Below are 21,377 nucleotides of genomic sequence, written 5' to 3'. Positions count from 1 at the left end.
CCAGTACTAGAGGTGGAGGAACAGTGGAACAGACTCCAGGAGATGACTGTGCCGGGAATGCCCGAAGACAAGAGCCTTTCTGGAAGGAGGTGGTGTGATTAACCCTGTCAGAGGATGCCTGATAGTCACATGATGAGAAGGATGAAAACTCTAGTGGATTTGATGTAAAGAGGAGATTGCGTCGATAGAAGTTGTTCCAGTGACTATTATACTGTAGTCATGCTCCTTGTCAGTCAGTGGAGAAGGGACACAAGTTAACAGCAGGTGCCAGTGGTGGGTCAGTGAGGGCCATTTTACAGGCAGGGTGGGAAACAGTGAGGGGCTGGACTTTGGGTGGGTCTGGGAGCTTCCTGGAGTTGGGCAGCAGGAATCCAGAGGCCCTAAGAGTGAGTAGAGATTAGGCCAACAAAGGGGAAGGGTCAGCTGGAGCATTCGAGAAGGGTGAGGTGGGCTGGAGAGGAGCAGGGGTGTCAGGACAGGAAGGCCTCTGTGCTCTTTGAAAAGGAATGGTGGGCACTTAGCTGTTCATTATGTGGTGAATTGTATGGTGTGTGAATTATAGCTCAATAAAGCTATTTTTTAAAAAGAACTAGTGGAGGGTCAGATGCTTGGCTGGCTGCATTGGAGGATGAATTGGAAGGAAGGAAAAAACAAAATTTTGTAGTCACAGAGACCAGTTAGAAGGCAGTTGTAGTTATCTGTGTGAAAGATGGTGATGGCTTGAAATAGGCACTTTCTGCGTCAGTTGGAGCAGTGGATGAATTACAGTTATTCAGGAGGTGATTGGTAGACCCTGAGAGCTGAGCAAAATGCCTAGTGCATGGTTGGTTGGGTATTTGACAAACGTTAGCATTTGTTGCTGTGGTTGAATGAGGAAGAATTAATTGGATTCACTAACTGCATTTGGTGTGAGGGTCAAGTGTCCTCCTGAATCTGGCTTGAGCAGCTGAAATGAGTAGAACCCAGGGATCGGGCACTCAGGTGAGACAAGCAAGTTTTCAGTGCTAAGTGGGTTTCACATGATCCAAAAAGAGATATTTTAGAATTCTTTACTTCACTTGTGGTCAGTTTTACATGATTTGTTTCTTAATCATGTAATAGAATCACCCTCCTCCCTTGTAGGAAATAAATTCTTGAGGGTAAGGGTGATGTTTGGCTATATGTTTATATGTTGCATAGTACAACATATGATTGGGTATTATCTGATGTAGTCGAGAATAAGTCATGACTGACCTAGGTATATACTATTGATAGTTTACATTTATAAAGCATTTTGCAATCTCTTAAGTGTATTTTCTGTGTATGCATATACTTAATTCTCACAGCAGCTCTGTGAATAGCTAGTTATTATTCCTTGTTGTTGTTTTTTAGTTGCCAAGTCATGTCTGACTCTTTTGTGACCCCATGGACTGTAATCCGCCAGGCTCCTCTGTCCATGGGATTTCCCAGGCAAGAATACTGGAGTGGGTTGCTATTTCCTTCTCCAGGGAATCTTCCTGACTCAGGTCTCCTGCACTGCAGGCGGATTCTGTACCATTGAGCCACCTGGGAAGCCCAGTTATTATCCCAGCCTTACAACAGTGAAGCTGACTCAGAGAGAGAGAGCGATTTCCCCAAGGCACCAGCCCTGGCAGTGCCAAAGCATGAACCTTTGCTTCTCAGTCCACTGTGCTTGCAATTCTACAAGGGGCCAAACCTCCTGGGACCGCTGAAATAGTGACAAGAAGTGGTTTCCTTAAATGAGATTTGGGCCCTGAGCATGATTGAAATTTGAGTACTTTATCCAGATTGCTTCTGGTAAGTAGTGTAAGGTGTTTGTATGTGGTTGTTGGCTTCATTTTGAAGAGGCAAATGATGTTTGTGTAGAGGTTTATTTAAGTAACCTGAAACAATGAAGAATAGTTCTGTATCACTGACTGTTGAATGAATGCCTTTAACACTGATTAGATTACACTGAAACTAAGCCAGCCTACCAAATTTTATCAGTTAAGATAAAATCAAGTGCAATCTGATGAATCTGGAAACTAGTGAGAGGACTATACATTTATTTTTATAAAAAATCAGTCCTCTTTCTCATGTCACTCCAACCCCTCTGGCTTCCTGAGTTTTGAACGTACCTGAATCACTCCAGCCTCTGGACATTTGCAGTTGCTTCCTCTGTGCTGCAGTGATCTCCGTATCTCCTCTGTACTCTTAACTCAGGACAAAGCTGCCTCGCTGACCATTGTTTAAAATTGCAGTCCTCTTATACTCCCTTGTTCCCATTGGACTCCCTACGTAAACTCTTTTAGTATAGTAGATATACATATATGTTTGTGTATATGTTTGTATCTTTCTCCACTTCCTGGAACATCAGGTCCATAGGCCAGGGATGTTTGTATGTGGTTCTCAGCTATTTTCCCCACACGTGGACACATAACTAGCACACTGGGCATTCAACACACTAGCATCGTGGGCATTCAGTTGACATTTGTTCAGTGAATAGATGAAGATTGTTTTGAACCTAAAATGTCTTTTAGATTAGAGTTCTCCTTTTGTTAACTGTTAAACTGTCTTTTGCCGTATTTCCTGTTGAACTGGGTTGAGTAATGGATCAACTTGATATTTTCAATATTTTCTTCTTTCTTACTGGGGAAGAGTACCTTCTGTTTGGGTGGGAGAGATTAAAATGAGTTTGTTTCCTAAACGTGTCTGTGCTAATTATCAGCAAGGATATACGTAGGAAAAGTTGGCTTCTGTGAAGATATAGATTGTAACCTGAGCAGTAGGTTGACATCAGGTCAGGTGGGTTCACCTAGGCGAGGGCTGCTTCAGACTCCACTACAGATGCTCTCTTCTTAGTTCCCCTTCTGTAGCCTGAAAAGTGGGGGGATGACTCCTGTTTGGTTCACATCACTGAGTAGTAGACAGAATCCAGTGAGATCATGGCAGGGACCTGCTTTGTGAACCCCTTGCTGTTATACAGTGAAGACTCTATAGTGTTACCTACTGAGCAGAACATTTCTAGTGTCCTGAGGTGACAGTTACCTTTCTCAGCGCCACTGGATCCCTTACCTCAGATGTTGCATTGTTGTTGCATGTTGGTCATTTTATAAGTGAAGCTCAGAAAAATGATGATTACTGTGGTAAATGCAGAGGGAAAAAAAAAATCCCCACTGTGCTATATTTCAGAGACAAATGTGAACAGAAGTTGAATTGACTTTAGCTTTGGATTATCAGTATTCTTAGTTGTCTGAAAGTTAGACACACACACACACACACACACACAGGGTTTCATTTTGTGGATGCTTTATCTACCGATTACTGATTTTTTTCTTGCTAACTCTTAGCAGAAACAACTCAAAGTTTTTTGTAAGTAGAAGTACACTATATGATTTTGTAGGGAGTTATGTTGAATGTACAATTTGGACTTACCGCTTTTTTTTTTTTCTGTTTCAAGTGCTGAAATAATATTTTTACACAGTTTTCTGGAGCAGTTATCTTGTTAACCCTGGGGAAATGATGTTTTCTTGAACTTCCCTGAAGTATGTCTGTCTTGAACTGAATCTGAGAGTCTTTCAGCCTAAACTCGTTGTTCTTTTTAGACTCTCAGGAGACCTTGGTATGTTTTCAATGTCAAAGAGAAATGTTTTAACAACCATGTTAGCTGATGGTTTTCTTTCTTGCATGATTGGCTTGTTCGGGCTCTAAACTTAAGCCCAGTGGAGAAAGTAATATGTCTCTTTGTGTATTTTCAATTGCTAACACTAGCGGCCTCCAGGGACTTGGGGGTTTATTACTGTCTGCTTAGCAGATGATTCATTGAAGCAGAACTTTTGCAGGCAGTAGAATAATTTTTCATTTTCTGGAAATATGTTTAGAAAATTGAAATCCTATCTGAGAGTGCATTTCCTCTGTAGAAGGAAGCAATTTAGGTTTGTGCTCCATACTTTCACACTTCTGACTTTGCTTATAGATTGTTGGCATTATTGCTCCTTCATGGGTCTCTCTCCCAAAGGTGGTTGTTAACTTATTTTTTTTTTTCCCCTGAATGCCTAAGGATGTTTGAAGTGCTAATGGGAAGGTCTCTTCTGGTATCAAGTTTGACCTAAGAGGTTTGGAGAGAGTACATGATAATGTTTACGGCTTTGGCATGACCAAAGAGCATTTTCTCTGCATTTGAGGCAGGTAATTACAAACTGACTTGTTTGTTGTTGTCTGAGTAAAGAGGACAGTCTTTTGTTTGTTTGCATGTAATGTTCCTATCTGGCCTGAGTAGCACAAGAAACAGATGGTTCTCCTGTTGACCAGTTGTCTTTTTGCATTGGAGCATCGAGGGATGGGACCATGGGCTGTTCCTTGTGGTATCTTTACTTCTGAGGCACATAGACAATGTTTGGTACAAACTTGAACAAGTGAGATGAGATGTTGGGGAAGATGATAAAAGATTGCAAAAGAAAAATTACTGGTTATTATGACTGTTCCAAAACTGACTTGTAAATAAAATTTAAAAACTTAAAATTTTTAATAAGAATTGGGTTGGAGTGTGGGGTTCACTCTTCTCATTATATTACTGTTCAAACTTTCCTTTGGGCTTTAGTTTTAGAGAGACATTTAGGGAGACTATTAATAGGGGATATTTGGAAGAATGTATAAACCACCTAATAATCTCTAAAGATGAAAGGTTGTTTTGGGAACCTGTTTGTTTTGTGAAGACAGAGATAATATATCTCTAAGAAACCATTTTTCTTGGAAAATAACTAGAATAATAGACTTAGAAGATGCAGAAAATTGTAATTGAAGGCACAGGAATCTTGCTTTGAGGTTGCTACTTTTGAGTCAATTCTTATGTTTATTCTTGAGAGAAGCTTTGGAAATTTGGAAAAGTGACTAGAAAGAGTCTTCAGAAGACAGTGCACTGTGAGACATCCTAAGACATTTTCCAGGGCTATCCAGATTACTTACTTGTTTTTCCAGGTGGAAATAATTTTTACTATAGTAGGTTCTTTCCCTTTTAAATTAATATTGTGGGTCACAAAACTCCTTTTGTATTTTTGTTGTTCAGTTGCTCAGTTGTGTCCAACTCTTCACGACCCCATGGACTTCAGCATACCAGGCTTCCCTGTCCTTCACTATCTCCCAAAGTTTATTCAAATTCATGTCCATTGAGTCGGTGATGGGGTCTAACCATCTCTAACCATCTCATCTGCCCATGCCTTCTTCTTTTGCCTTCAATCTTCAGTCTTTCCCAGTGATTTGGTTTTCCCCATCAGGTGGCCAAAGTATTGGAGCTTCAGCGTCCATTCTTCCAAAGTGACTATTCAGAGTTATTTCCTTTAGGATTGACTGGTTTGATCTCCTTGAAGTCCAAGGGACTCTCAAGAGTCTTCTCCAGCACCACAATGATTGTACCCCTTATATGTTGTTTACTGGGATACACTTTACTTTTTCATTTTAAAAGGAAAAAACAGTTTGTATACAGAAAGCATCATTTGTCCTTATGCATTCAGATATTGTTCATTATTAGTGTGATAGAAAATCCCAAACCATATGCTAGCTGAGGCCAGCAACTGTTTATGTTTAAATTTTGTATCCCTTGTCCTAACTTTTTTCCTGTGGCCAGTAAGAAGTTTTCAGTGCTAAAGCATGAGTAAGGAAGAGAATCATTGAGCAAAATATTATTTTAGGAAAGGAAATATGGGAAAATGTTACAGGAAAACCAATTTCACTCTCTCTTTTTTTCTCCTAGCATTTTTGAAACGTTGGGGTTGTTGGAGTGGTTGGATTTTCCCTGGAATTGAGTGAGAAATTCAGAAGACTGAAGCCCAGGCTTACTGTCTACCTTTCACGGAGGCCCAGCCGTGAGAGGACAGAAGAAGGCACGTGGCGAATCATGACAGCTGACAAAGACAAAGACAAAGACAAAGAGAAGGACCGGGACCGAGATCGGGACCGGGAGAGAGAGAAGCGGGACAAAGTGCGTGAGAGTGAGAACTCAAGGCCCCGCAGGAGCTGTACCCTGGAAGGAGGAGCCAAAAATTACGCCGAGAGTGATCACAGCGAAGACGAGGACAATGACAACAACAGTGCCACCACAGAGGAGTCCACGAAGAAGAACAAAAAGAAGCCCCCGAAAAAAAAATCTCGTTACGAAAGGACAGACACCGGCGAGATAACATCATACATCACGGAGGACGATGTCGTCTATAGACCAGGAGGTGAGGTGCCTTTGGGTCTTTACGGTGTCTATGGTTGAGAAACGGTGTCAGCCTGTGGTTGCTGGTGGACGTGGAACCCAGAAGAGTGGGTAGTGGTCTGGGGCAGGAAAACTCTAGGTAGTCAACAGCTCCAGGCTTCAGTCCGCTGGTGTGCTGGCTCTTTCCTGTGCCCACCTCTGGGCCTGCCCGTGAGGCTATCCTTCTGTCCGTGTCTTCTGCTGCTCATTCTCACACTTCACCGTCTGCCCAGAACTTTGCCTCTTTTCACGTCCTCCTTTGCCTTTTGTCTTCAGCACAGATTAGACTGTGGAGAGGCCCTGCAGAGTGGCGTACACAGTGGGACAAGTCAGCCTTCAAGTTTAGGGGAACGGGTCATTTTACATTGGCTACAGGAGTGACCAGAAGCTAGATAGGCGTTTTTAGTGGCCTTCAGACCAAGGTTTATGCCTCCTGATGATATCCTTTTGCATAGAATTAAGCTTCAGGCCCTCTAATCAATGATAATAGATGAAGCCAACTAACCTGCTTTGTTTTCTAGGAAAGGGACTGTGTCCACTCAGTATATTGAGGTTATTTGTAGCAACTGTTCAGAGAGAGACAGACCCAGCTTGCAGATAAGATGTAGGGAAGCAGGTGGTTCAGAACCTGTTGAACACCAGCAATACCCTCCTTTTTAATTTGATACATTGTGTATATTCGGGTACTTTCCTTACAGAAGTCAGTTTAAAAAAAAAAAACAAAAAAACTGGCTGAAATCAGTTCCTTTGAATTGCTTACAGTGCTGAGGAATGACATGAGTTGCATGAGATGTAATTAACAGGTTAGAAGCCTCCCAGTTTGATGTTTTTCTAGGAGCTGGAGATTAAAGAGAGTATGTCATTAACCTGGTACAGTTATTTTGCTGAGCTGTACTGTAGCTGTGCTGAACTTCATATAAAGTACTTGATTTTTTTCCCCATATAGAAATTAGTTTTGAATTTTGAAAAATAATGTTTTCAAACTTACATAGATTAGCTTGTATTCACTATACTTTTTGGCTTATGATTAACTGAGAAGATATTTATGTGATACAGAGTTATCAAAATTGAAGTTTCTGGGGGACATTAGAGCTCTGTTGTGGAGATTTGGTAGTGTGTAGGTTACCGTACTGTCAGGGTCTTTGATTCACCCTTAACATGTTGGACAGTCAAAATGTCTTAGCCACCGAGGAACATATATCAGTATAGACCAACCGCACAGTGATTGCTACAGACCTGTGTACTTCTAGATCATGAGAAAGGGACAGAATGCATTAACTTCTTTAGATATAGGTTATAGGATGATACCTTAAAAATAAGGGACAATCTCATTTGTTATTGTGTCAGAAGGCTGGCTGTCTTGTGCAGAATTGAGGGCCAGCCTTTCTCAGTGGAGAGTTACTCTTTTTTTCCCAAAATGCTTCTCCAAAATACTTGTAGCCCAAAATATATGGGAAGTGCTGCATGTACTGTCCCTTATGTGAGACTGTCATAATTCATGATTTGGAGAAGCACTGCAATTAAGGAAACGTCTTTAACATTAAAAAAAAAAAAAAAACCAACAACCAAAAACCTGCCATTTCCCCAATTTGTGGGGCTGTGGCATCCTGTTTCAGCTGAATATCTCCTTAAGAAAAATCATTTTTGAGAAAAACAAGCTTGTGAACTGTGCACATTCGTATTGTGTATTCTACAGGATGGTGGGAAATCTTTTCTTCTTGATGTTTAGAAGACTGTGTGGAGGGAGGTTGGTAATGGCTTATTTTCAAAACAGTAGGTTCTTGTTTTGGGGAGGATCTGTGTACTTAAGGGAGGCAGACATTGTTTCAGTAAATCTGAGGACCTTTATGAAGTGTGAAAAAGATATACAGCCTCTCTGGAAGCTGTTATAAAGGACTGAAAACAACAAAAATGGTTTGAAAATTTTCTGTGGCGCTCTAGCAGAACCACTTGCTGGGAGACACCCCTGTGCCTGGCCGGGGGTTTGCATACTGCCAGGTCCATAGATGTTTGCCTCTTTGGTAAGGAGACGGTCTTTGACCTTCTCAGTGGTTTTGTTTCATTTGGGGTTATTATGCATTTGAAGGTGAATGATTTCTACCAATAGCTTCTTTCTCAGTGGAAGATGTTAAAATATTGCTTCTTTAGGTGTACCCACACTGAAGAATTGGAAGGTAGGTTACTGTGATTAGATTCCCAGGTGGAACTGTTTTTTTTTCCCTCCTTCTCCTTTTCTTTGTCTTTTTTTCTCTCTGGTCTTTGTCTTTCTTGGTGCAGAGTACTACAGTAACATCTTCTGTTGGAGATGAAAACCCTTACATACACCCAACTGCAGAGATTCTCTTTCGTTAGTTGTATCTTAAGGGTTTCAGTAGGGACTTTATGGGGCATCATAAGGGATTCTTCAGTGTATCATTAGTTTTTGAGTGATAGACCTTTTATGGGCTTACCTGGTGGCTCAGTGGTAAAAAATCTGCCTGAAGTGTAGAAGTTGCAGGAGACATGGGTTCGATTCCTGGGTCAGGAAAGTCCTCTGGAGGATGAAATGGCATCCCACTACAGTATTCTTGCCTGGAGAATTTCATGGACAGAGGACCCTGGCAAACTCCAGTCCATGGGGTTGAAAGGAGTTAGACACAACTGAGCACAGTGTCTTTTCAGACCTTTTATGCTCATTTGAAATCACAGATAAATTTTTTCATTTTCTGAATTGGTTTCAATACTCAGATTAAGTCTAAATTACAAATACCTCCCAAAATGTCATTAAGAATGAGCCTAGCAGCGAGCAATAACATGAGGATAAAAATAGACTGTTATGTAATATACATGCTTGTCCTTGGGAGATAGTCCTATGTTCATACAGTTCGGTCTGAGAAGAGTGAGGTTTTATTGAGGAAATGAGCACTTAGAATTTGTTGTAGCTAAGGTTTAATCTCATGCTTGGTTACAACCAGTTCTTTTTGATCCTGCTCCTCATCTCTGCAGCTTTATATTGATCTTAGAAGCAAAGCATGATGGACTTTTAGTTACACTGTTCACGTTACCTCCTGCCTCAGGGTCTTTGCACCTGCTGATGCCTCAGGTTAGTCACACCCCCCAACCCCCAACCCAACACACAGACACACTGAACTACTACCCTGCCTTTAGTACTCCATTCCAGGGCCGTCACCTTCCTCCCACGCTCCAATTATCCAGATTTCCTTAATAGGTACAGTCCCGGAGTCATGTATCTTTCCTTCTTGCACTTGTAACAGTAATAATTTTCTGTTTATTTCTGTTACTATTTTAAGATGTCTCTCTCCTCCATAAAGGCACCTGCTCTGTTTTTACTTATCATTGAATTCCTGAGATATACAAGAAGAGTGTACACGTAGCTTGTATTCCATAATGCTTGTTTTTTGTTGTTTGTCTTGGCCTCACTGCATGGCTTGTGGGATCCTAGTTTCCCAACCATGGGCTGAATCCGGGGCCTTGGCAGTGACAGCATGGAGTCCTAACCACTGGACCACCAGGGAAGTCCAGTACTTGATGCATAAATAAGTTTCTGAAATTTTTATTAAAAAATATATTGACTGATGATGTCACAGAATAATGCTTCTGGAAGTCCATTTTGAATAATTTATTTCCCAGTGAACGATTTAACAGGCTTGTTATAAAAACCAAAATCAAAACCTTGTGGAGCTCTGTGTATACTTTGCATCTGTGTCTAATCTAACTTCTGTGTTGTCCATCAGCCATTACTCTACTTCAGAGATGACTGTCACGGTGACAAATTGATTTTTTACACAGCTGTGTGCAGTCAGATTTCTCTTATGGGCCTTTTCAGCATAGAGTATTGGTTTCTAAAGTTTGCTGTGAGTGGCATATAAATTTCTTTCTGCTTTTTTCTTCCTTCTTTTCCCTTGCTTATTGAGATATAACTGATACATGACATTAAGTTTAAGAAAATGTGTAGTTACACAGGGAACTTAATTCAGTCAGGAGGGAAACTGCCATTTGTCACAACATGGATGAACCTGAGTTCATTATGTTAAGTGAAAAAGTAAAGAGAAATACCACACGATCTCTCTAACTTGTGGGATCTAAAAAAACCAAACTCAGAAACAGAGAACAGATCAGTGGTTGTCACACGTGGGGAGGTGGGGGATAAGGAATCAGGGAGGTGGGTGAAGGCAGTCAAAGGGTACAAATTTCCACTTATAAGATGAATAAATTCTGGGGATGTAATGTACAGCATGTGATGGGAGTTAAAAATACTGCTATGTGTATTTGAAAGTTGCTAGGTAAATAGATTAAGTTCACATCACACACACACACACACACACACACACACACACACTTCTCTAGGCCAGAATACTGGAGTGGGTAGCCTTTCCCTTCTCCAGGGGATCTTCGCAACCACACACACACACACACACACACACACTTCTCTAGGCCAGAATACTGGAGTGGGTAGCCTTTCCCTTCTCCAGGGGATCTTCAAGTTCACATCACACACACACACACACACACACACACTTCTCTAGGCCAGAATACTGGAGTGGGTAGCCTTTCCCTTCTCCAGGGGATCTTCGCAAACACACACACACACACACACACACACACACACACACACTTCTCTAGGCCAGAATACTGGAGTGGGTAGCCTTTCCCTTCTCCAGGGGATCTTCGCAAACACACACACACACACACACACACACACACACACACTTCTCTAGGCCAGAATACTGGAGTGGGTAGCCTTTCCCCTTCTCCAGGGGATCTTGCAAACACCACACACACACACACAACTCTCTAGGCCAGATACTTGGGGTGGGGTAGCCTTTTCCTTCTCCAGGGGATCTTCGCAAACACACACACACACACACACACACACTTCTCTAGGCCAGAATACTGGAGTGGGTAGCCTTTCCCTTCTCCAGGGGATCTTCAAGTTCACATCACACACACACACACACACACACTTCTCTAGGCCAGAATACTGGAGTGGGTAGCCTTTCCCTTCTCCAGGGGATCTTCGCAAACACACACACACACACACACACACTTCTCTAGGCCAGAATACTGGAGTGGGTAGCCTTTCCCTTCTCCAGGGGATCTTCGCAAACACACACACACACACACACACACACACACACACACACACACTTCTCTAGGCCAGAATACTGGAGTGGGTAGCCTTTCCCTTCTCCAGGGGATCTTCGCAACCCAGGGATTGAACTCAGGTCTCCCACATTGCAGGTGGATTTTACCAGCTGAGCCACAAGGGATGCAACATAAACACACACACACACATATGAGCATGTGCACAAAATTAGTGATTTTATATATATATATATCAAAATGATTATACCACAGTGAGGTTAGTTAGTATAGCCATCATGACACATAGTTACAATTTTGTACTTACTTAGAAAAAAAAGTTAAAGCATGGAACTTTAAAAAATGTATAGTTTCCCTTTGGTTCAGATTTCTGTTTAAAGAGGGGAAGGAGTTACCAACTTTTTAGCAAATGATATGTCCTACCATTTCGCTCCTGATTCTTCACTGAGTGGTTGATCTCTGACCAGTTAAGAGGCTGAATTCGGTTTTAAAGTCTTGCTTTTCTGAATAATTGAAAGCTTATCTTCTGCAGTCACTCAGACAAACATTCCTTCTCAAAGTAAAACTAAAGAAAACCCTGGCATTTGGTGTTCCAGGACATACATTTTTGGAGAAAATAAAAGCTCATTTTATCTGCAGCTTTTTATCCATGTCTTCTATCTGTAGAAGAATTTTAGGTGAAATTGACATGAAAATGAAAGTGTCTTTTTGAGGCATTCTTATTTGGGAGGGAGTGTGAGTTTTTCTGATGATTACAAGAATATTTTTTGCGTTGCAAGAATATTTTTTGTGTCAGAAGAAACATGAATCCTGGTATAAAGGCACCTTTAGGGTTGATAATGATTTGACTTGTGTGACAAGATAATTTGCAGGTAATAAACCTAATATTAATCTGCTTAAATCCAAAAAGTGGATCCTTTTTGCTAGTCGGACAGAGTCCAAAACCTTCACATGGCACACTGGACTGTGATAAGATTGCCTGTCTGTGCGTCGTCTTTAGATACTTTTTGAGAGGAAAGAAACATAGGCAGTGTGTGAGTTTACAAGGGCAGTCATGATATAGAAGTACCACAAGCTGAGTAGCTTAAACAGCTGAACAACAGAAATGAATTGGCTCACAGTTTTGTAGGCTACAAGTTCAAGGTAAAGGCGCTGGTAGGTTTGGTGCTCCCGTTGAAGGTACTGGAAAAGGATCTATCTGTTCCATGCCTCTCCTAGCTTCTGAGAGTTCCTTGACTTGTCTGAGCAGAGCTTCAGTCTTTACATGGCATCTCTTTGTGTGCCTGGTTTTGGGTCTCACCAAATTTATCCTTTTTCTAAAGACACAAATCATTGAATTAGAGCCCCACCTCATTCTAATTAAAAGTGATCACATCTGCAGTGATCACTTTTTTCAAGAAGGTCAGTCACATTTTGAGGCACTGAAGGTTAGGACTCGAATGTATAAATTTTGGGAAGATGCAGTTCAATACATAACAGGCAGGAAGAGTGTTGTTGATAGGAGGACTCAGGTTTGAGTGACCTGAGTCTTAATGACCACTTCATCCCTCCTTAGTTGTGTGTCCTTGCAACACCTGTGAAAGTGTATTTATTTTTAATCACGTTTTAGTATACTTTTAGTTGGGGATCACATTAATTTTTTTTCTTTCTGTTTCTATTGAAATTTTACTTTGCCTTTTCCTAAGCCTCAAGAAATGACTGCCTTTTAGTATTTATTAGGAAGTTATTCAAATCCTGCATATGTACAGGAAAGAATTTTAGCACATAAAAATTATGACTTTATGAGGGTGGAAGAAACAAGAGAAACTTCTTAAGTTATTCTAACCAAAAGAATGGGAAGTGGTAGAAATTTGGGGACTAGTTCACCATACCTTTTTCTATTTTGTAAGGAAAGGAAGGGTCTGTCTTTGAATATAGTGAAACGTATACCCCATAGCTTGCTGGAGTGTTTGGTGTCAGCCACAGGTCGGCAGCCTGTTAGAAATGCAGTCTCAGGTTCCACTCTGGATCTACTCAGTCAGCAATTTTGTTTTCATAAGATTCCCAGGTGTTTTAAATACACATTAAAATTTGAGAATCATTGATGTAGACCAGTTTTTCCCGGTCTTTTTCAAGTTAGCGCACAGATAGAAAATGAGTGCATTGCCTTGAGGGTTAAGAGGCCCAGCATCCCAGCACTCTCACAGCAGACTGGAGTTTAGGCAGATCTAAAAAGGGGAGACATCTACTTCTGACTAAATATACTAAAGCCTTTGACTTGATCACAATAAAATGTGGAAAATTCTGAAAGAGATGAGAATACCAAACCACCTTACCTGCCTCCTGTGAAACCTGTATGCAGATCAAGAAGCAACAGAACTAGACGTGGAACAACAGACTGATTCCAAATTGGGAAAGGAGTTCATCGAGGATGTGTATTGACACGCTGCTTATTTAACCTATATGCAGAGTACATCATGCAAAATGCCAGCCTGGGTGAAGCACAAGCTGAAATCAAGATTGCCGGGAGAAGTACCAATAACCTCAGATATATGAGCTTGAGTACAAATTGTCAGTTGTGAGGGAGAGAGGGAGCTGTAACCGTGGATGGTTACACCATCATAACCATGGATGACCACTGTTTTTAAAGCACCTGCTCCTTTCCAATGCTGGACTTGCTTTACATGTGTTGTTTCTGTTCCTTAAAATCTCTGCACAAATGAGTTATCATTTTCCTATAGTATCTGTGGAGAAACAGGCCACACAGCTGGTTTGTAAGTCCACATGGGCCTGGGAGAATTAGTTAAAGCCCAGAATGGATTGACCTTTGATGCGTTTGAACTGTGGTGTTGGAGAAGACTCTTGAGAGTCCCTTGAACTTCGAGGAGATCCAACCAGTCCATCCTAAAGGAAATCAGTCCTGAATGTCATTGGAAGGACTGATGTTGAAGCTGAAACCCCAGTACTTTGGCCACCTGATACGAAGAGCTGACTCGTTTGAAGAGACCCTGATGCTGGGAAAGATTGAAGGCAGGAGGAGAAGGGGATGACAGAGGATGAGATGGTTGGATGGCATCACCGACTCAATGGGCATGAGTTTGAGTAAACTCTGGGAGTTGGTGATGGACAGGGAAGCCTGGCGTGCAGTCCATGGGGTTGCAGAGTCGGACACGACTGAGCAAGTGAACTGAACCAAACTTGACAAAAATTACTGAAGATAATGAAAATGAGAAACACAGTTATGCTGAAACATAAAGAAGGGATAGGCCTATTTCTTAGAAAATGCAAATGAAATAATTAATCTGCTACTTTTCTTTCTCTTACTCCTGAAGTCAGTACATCTTGCCTATTTCTGAAAATTGTTTCTCTCTCTTGCTAGGTGTATATAAGGATTAATTGTTGCAAGTGTAGATGGTTAACAAGTATGAGAAGTATGTTGAGCAGGGTGAGGTAAGGTGTTGCAGAATATTTAGGATAAATTTTGATTACTGAATTTGAAACCTTAACTCAGCAACTGAAAGGGAAAATACAGGGTTTATGTGATCTAATAAATGTAGTGTATTGTATTCATTTTGTTTGTTTTTTTTTTGGATGGAAACTTGAGAACATTGGCCACATCTCACATGAAAATTATTTGTTGGTAGAGTAACTCACAGACTGGGTGCACACCTGTCTGGATCGAGGGCAGTTCGGATTTTGGGTCAGCAGAAACTCCTGACCATTCCATCTAGGTGCTACCCCCAGAATAGTGTCCTTCAGCACTTTCATGTCTTGCTGTCACTCAGCTCCAGTCACAGTCTCAGAAGAGTAGGTTGGTTGGTGGAACTTGAATTTCATGTCTGTGTCTTGTATAAAAGAAAGACAGATATCTTGATTTATCTCTCCCCCTAAACTCCACCTGTTGGGGCTATGGTAATTTCCCTCAGTGGAATACAGGAGTGGTGGGGGCATAGATGAGAGAGGTCCCCATGTACCACTTCATCAGGAGACTGTCACTGTGGCTCCAGATTCAGGGAGAACTTCTAACAACATATGGATATTTATAAATAGTTTGTTTTGCTGTGCATGTGCTGGGTAAACAGAGGAACAGTGTCAGCACAGTGTGGGATTTGTGCTGGTTCATATGCAACTTTCTAGGCAAGAGGTGTGTGAGTAGAGGGACTGGGATTAGAGTGTGCAATTACATGGTATAATATAGGTTACATTTGAGCAGAAAAGGAAAAAGTAGGTGAGAATTTAAACCTTCAATTTTGCTGTTGCCCTGGTGAGAGCCCTTTTGGTTCTTTCTAAAGTGCAATGAGTAAGTGATGCCTGACCTGGGGCTCCGTCTCCAGAGAGGTGCCCCCACTTTCCATGCCTGCTGTGCTTGCCTGCACAGAAGCCACAGGTTAACCTGCACTGTTTTGGTACCTTTGAATCAGCACCTGTTGTTTTAATGTATTTTAAATATTCCCTAAGACATTCTTCAGCCACTCTGGGTCCCTGCTTGGACGATGCTATGTTATTTCTTACTGATTATGCTTACTGATTAAGCATACTGAGGATATGCTTACTGATTAAAAAAAAAATCTGAATTTAGAATCGCAATTACTTACCCTGTATTTTATTTTTAATATACATTTTTTAGTGAAATATAAGATTTCCCCAGATACACACACACACACACACACACACACACACACACACACACACACACACACACACACACACACACACACACACACACACACACACACACACACACACACAGTGTTATTCCTGAAGTGTCTACATGACAAGCAGTGAACCACAATGTATCCTTAACCCATATATTCCAAAAGAAATAGAAGTGTTTTGTATGTGGCCATTTTTTTTTGATGAAAATCACCCTTACTCATGGCAGGTATGTGTTAAATAGTAATCCCTTGAAGGCATTTTTATGAGCAGTTAATCATCAAACTCCAAGATCTAGCTTCCTGGTCATCTGTTCACCTTGGTTTCTTGGGTCCCAGTCGTAGTCTGAATCCAGAAATGCTTTGACACCTCCTCCCCACAGGACTTCCCCTCTGGGGTCTCTCCCCATCTCACAGTCCCTTTACCCCTAGATATTTCATACCTGGTTTAAATACCACCATTCTCATTTCTCTTGTCTTTTCCTTGCTGGTCCACTCCAGAAGGACATGAGTCTTTTTTTCTTTTAGCTCATTGATATACCCCAGTCTGGGACATTCTAGGCATTCTGTCATTTGTTCCTTAGACACTTAACAGCGTAAGCAGGGTGATGACTCCACATGTGCTCACGCTGTTTCATGGACAGCCTCTTGAGTAACATTGTCTTAGCTGTACTGCCTTTAGAAGGTGGGCACTAAACACTTGTACAGAATCATTGATGTCAGGACTTTCTTGAGAGGAGTCCTGAGCTATTGAGAAAGTTTACTTTGGGTTAAAAAATTGGCATTCAGTTGGTTAAAAGTTATAAATTAGAAGACATGGCTCTATTTTTTTAAAAAGTTCAGCTTATAAAACTTATCCTTTTTATAAATTAAATTTTAACAGTTAATTTTAAGAGATTTTTGAATTGTGATTGGTCTTGTTTATACTTAATAGTTTCAACATTGAATTGCTTGTTAAGTAAAATTCAATATTTGATTTCTGTTGTTGAGGCTTTTAATACAAACCTTTAAAGTACTTAACGCTTCTTATAAATGAAATTAATCATGAAATATGAATGAAGTGGACCTAAAAAGGTGCCTTAGATATGTCAGGGTTGTGCGTAAACTCACTTAGGTTTCTGAGTCAGTTTCTTACAAAGAAGCAGTGCAGGGCAGTCTAGTTTTACCATGGGAGAGGCAGGCTTTGGCAAGGGACAACCTCTGTACCTTTGTTTCTTCACCACTAAAACGGTGATTCAAGTACCCACCTCAAGAGCCGTAATGGGAATTACATGAGTATACCCACACATACACACGGGGCTTCTTTAGAAAGGGCAAGCATATATTGCTTTGGCCAAAAGTTTGTTTGGGTTTCCTGTAAGATCTTATGCAATTAAATGGCCCTAGGTGGTGTGTTTTGTTTTGTGTGTTTTTTTTTTAATTGTAATTTCAAGAATATTGTTCCAAGCCACATTCTTTCAACTATAAAAAGAGTAAAAATATCAAGTCCTGATTTCTTATTAACTTCCAAAGTGTTAATATAGTTTTGATTCTCTTAAATCTTTCTTTAAATAATTCTAAATCTTCTCAGGGACAGAAGATGCATATCAATTTAAGGAGATAATTACCACCAAATTGAGGTTACTTAATTTTTAATCCTCCTAGGTTGAAAAGATAGTACCTACTAATGGAAGACATTTATAGTCACTAAGTCTCCATCTTCAAAACTGTAAAAGGAGATGGCTTCTTATCTCACATAATCTAATTCTTTGACTATTCATAAAAGCCTGCAATTCTTTTATGGATGACTGCCTGACTTTTTAAAAAATTTATTTTGAAAAATTTCGCTTTTCGTTGTAAAAGCTGTTAAACATGACAGGACCCTAAGATATGTGTGCTTCCCCTCCAAAGATGAGGGACTTTGATCCCAATTAGGATCTCATGTTCTCTTTTCTTAGGACTCTGTTAACCTCATGGATATTTAAAATGTTCACAGAAATGTTTGCCTGCTGGTGGTGATGAGCGCTCATGAAGTTATTCGTGACACAAGAGTGGGCTCAGTCGGAAACTTTCCTAGCAAGCTGCTTTGCTTGTGGAAAAGCTCAGAAAATAGTGAAGTGTGGTAGCCACACGGAACTTCTGGCGAAGGTTATTTTGAGAGGGGACATTACTCTGCTCTCAAACACCTCTGCTCTGAGGTTAATGTGGCTACCATTGAGCTTAAGCTCTGGCTGTTCAGGGCTCCTTTTGGATGGATCGGTCACAGTGCAGTCCCAGGTCTGTGTACTTGTGTGTCTGAATCCAAATTGGACTTACTTCCAATTGGTTTGTTTGCCATGGTTGATAGAGAGCTTTTATTTTGGTGGAAATGGTTACCAAGTTTATTTATTGCTCCTTCAGACCCTCTCTGAGTGTTGTGGTAAACACAGAAAGCCTTTTTGAGGGAGGTGGGGAGGGGGGGCCGTGTATCAGTTGAATCTTCATCTTTCTAGTTCATTTAAAGCATGTTTATTAAAAAAAATTTTTTTTTTGATGTGGACTATTTTTAAAGTCTTTTTATTGAACATGTTACAATATTGCTTCTGTTTTATGTTTTGGTTTTTTGACTGTGAGACCTGTGGGATCTTAGTTCCCCAACCAGGGAATTGAACCCACATCTCCTGCATTGGAAGGCAAAGTCTTAACCACTGGATGGCCAGGGAAGTCCCTTTAAAGCTTTCATATGAAGGTAAATAAAAGGGAGTAGGATTCAGGGCTTATCAAGAATGCCTTTGAACTGAGTATTTTTTTTAAATTTATTTTTAATTGGAGAATAATTGCTTTACAGTGTTGTATTGGTTTCTGCCATGCATTACAGTATGTTCACAGTATGAATCAGCCATAGGTGTACTCAATATTTTGATGAAGAGACTTACAAACACCCTCTTTTTTAAAATTAATGGTGTGTCACTTGCCTGTTAGTGCCCTGTTCATGCGTCAGAGGGCAGGCATACCTGTTCAACTTTGATTTCCCTGTTGTTCTGTTAGGTTCGCAACATGGTTTTCACAAAAGAAGAGATATAAGAAAACTGATAAAGGAGAAATGAATGTTAAAGAAGTTCAAAAAGAATAGATCACCTGGATATTAGAAGGCAGATGGATTTCATGTCCTGTTCCAAGTGATCCAGGCTGAATTCAGTCCATTTGGAAGGAGTGCGCCAGTCAGTTGATAGCGTTGTTCTTGGGTGCAGATGTAGGGATGTTTGCCATTTCTGATCTAGATTCATAAAATGAGCTGAGTTTTCAGCCCAGATGGAAAATGTGACAAGAAACTTAGAGAAGCAGTGCTAGAGGCACTCTCTTATCCTCACAGGCATTGCCTGAAAGATGGTTTTGTTATTTTCAGGTCAGAATGCTTGATACTAACCACTGGAAGAATTCTCGAGCATTTTATAGCAGGAGGTTTCTGAGCATCAGTTCAGTTCAGTCGCTCAATCGTGTCCAACTCTTTGCGACCCCATGAACTGCAGAATGCCAGTCCTCCCTGTCCATCACCAACTCCTGGATTCTACCCAAACTCATGTCCACTGAGTCAGTGATACCATCCAACCATCTCTTCCTCTGTCTTGCCCTTCTCCTCTTGCCCTCAATCTTTCCTAACATCAGGGTCTCTCCAAATGAGTCAGCTCTTCACATCAGGTGGCCAAAGTATTGGAGTTTCAGCTTCAACATCAGTCCTTCCGATGAACACCCAGGACTGATCTCCTTTAGGATGGACTGGTTGGATCTCCTTGCAGTCCAAGGGACTCTCAAGAATCTTCTCCAACACCACAGTTCTGAGCATATGTGTCATTAATAAATAAGAGACGTTTTGCAAGATAGTCTTCTGTGGGGTAAATTTTACATTGTCAGCTGAGCTGCTTAACTTGTTTAGCGAGCATTTCTGGAGCAGTGGTCGGCAGACTCTATCTGTAAAGGGCCAGAGAGTAAGTATTTTCAAACTCACTGTAGGCTGCACAGTCTCTGTTACTAGTACTGAGCTGCCCTTGTGGCATGAAAGCAGTAACGGCTAAGGTATAAGTGAATGAGCTGGCTTTTCCAATACAGCTGTATTTATATACACTGAAATTTGAATTTCATGTAATTTTCGCAGGTCAAAAAATATTCTTTTTGTTTCCTCTCCAACCATTAAAAAATGTAAAATCCATTCTTTGCTTGTGGGCCTTACAAAAACAGGCTGTGGGTCAGATTTGACCTGTAGGCCATGGTGGCGACCTTGGTGCTGACCTGTGTGGATTTCCTGCCTTGGCCTCTGGTTCTGCCTGTTTCTATAATCCTTAAAATTCTTCCCTCACCTGCTGTTTTATGCTACATTAAAAAGCATTATTTACTTTCACTTATCCAGTTAAATTAAAAAATAATTTTTACTTGTCTGTATTGTTGAAACCATTTAGGTATTAAATTTGAACTTTTTGTATTTCCTGTCAAACTCTACAAGTCATGAAATGATGCCTTAGAAATAAGCTGTTTGTTGGGATGGTGGCATTTTGAAACTGTGTTTGTTTCTTTTTTTTTTTTTTTTAAAGAAAGTATGTAGGTATCCTCTGTAAAGAATCTAAAGAGAAACTGAATGAGAAAAAGAAAGCCAGTTAAGATGTTATCATTATATTCTGGCACAGACCACGACTATCTTCAGAGGTGTTGTGTTGTTACCTTGAAGCTGTGTCTGTGTGTTGGGGAGTCTTGGTCACTGGTCCAGTGTAAAGCAAGCTAAGAGCTTTGTGGTGACTTCTGTTCCAATGGACCCTAGAAAAACTGGGTAACTCAGCAGTGTAGGGAGAGATCCATTTGGAGGCGGGGGTTCTTTTGTTTGAATCTCCAAGCTGGATACTAGAATCAGCCTGGTGGACTGAGACGAATAGAGCCCCAATCACAGTGGAGCAAGATTTATATTTACCTGGAGTCTAATTGGACTGAGATTTCCTGCAGTTCTGTTAAAATCCTCTGCCCTTTTGCTTAGTGAGCAAGTGTTTGAACTCTTAAGCTCTGGAGGTTTTAGCTTTTCCTGGCTCAATTAATTGTTTTTTTTTTTTTTTTTCACTGTTCTCAATTAATTGTTAAATGTTCCCTTTATTATAATTATACTTTGATGCCTTGCTTTGTGGTAGCTGAGGAAATTGCTGAAAAAGTTGTTTAATCTGTTATACTCTATCAGTTTTGTAAAACGCTCTTTTTAAAAGGAAACAATTTTGATTTGAAGAGGCATGGTGGTATTTGGGTTGGATAACATCATTTAAATAGAAATGCAGGAATTTGGCTTCATTCTTGACAGAGATTGGCTTGTATATGACTTTGACCCATGTGTTTGTCATGTTTCCAGATATTGCCTTCTATTTATTCTGACAGCTTCACCAGCTGAGAAAACCAGACTTTCCACAATTAAAAATAATGTCTGTGAATTTAAAGAGGAA

General features: G+C 40.6%; 1 protein-coding gene across 5 annotated transcripts in view; it reads left to right on the top strand.

Moving 5' to 3' along the window:
• The window catches only part of RERE (arginine-glutamic acid dipeptide repeats), a 435,792-nt gene that overhangs the window by 140,712 nt on the left and 273,703 nt on the right, over positions 1–21,377 (top strand). For all 5 annotated transcript variants that reach the window (XM_043486137.1, XM_043486136.1, XM_043486133.1 and 2 more), the window contains exon 2: positions 5,729–6,197. In XM_043486137.1, coding sequence (XP_043342072.1) covers positions 5,873–6,197 — 325 coding nt within the window. In that variant the 5' untranslated portion in view covers positions 5,729–5,872. The remainder of the gene's footprint in view (positions 1–5,728; positions 6,198–21,377) is intronic.

Source organism: Cervus canadensis, chromosome 13, assembly GCF_019320065.1.
Source record: "Cervus canadensis isolate Bull #8, Minnesota chromosome 13, ASM1932006v1, whole genome shotgun sequence".
NCBI lineage: Eukaryota > Metazoa > Chordata > Mammalia > Artiodactyla > Cervidae > Cervus > Cervus canadensis.
Note: the sequence above shows the minus strand (reverse complement) of the source record. Positions and strands in the feature narration are given on the sequence as shown.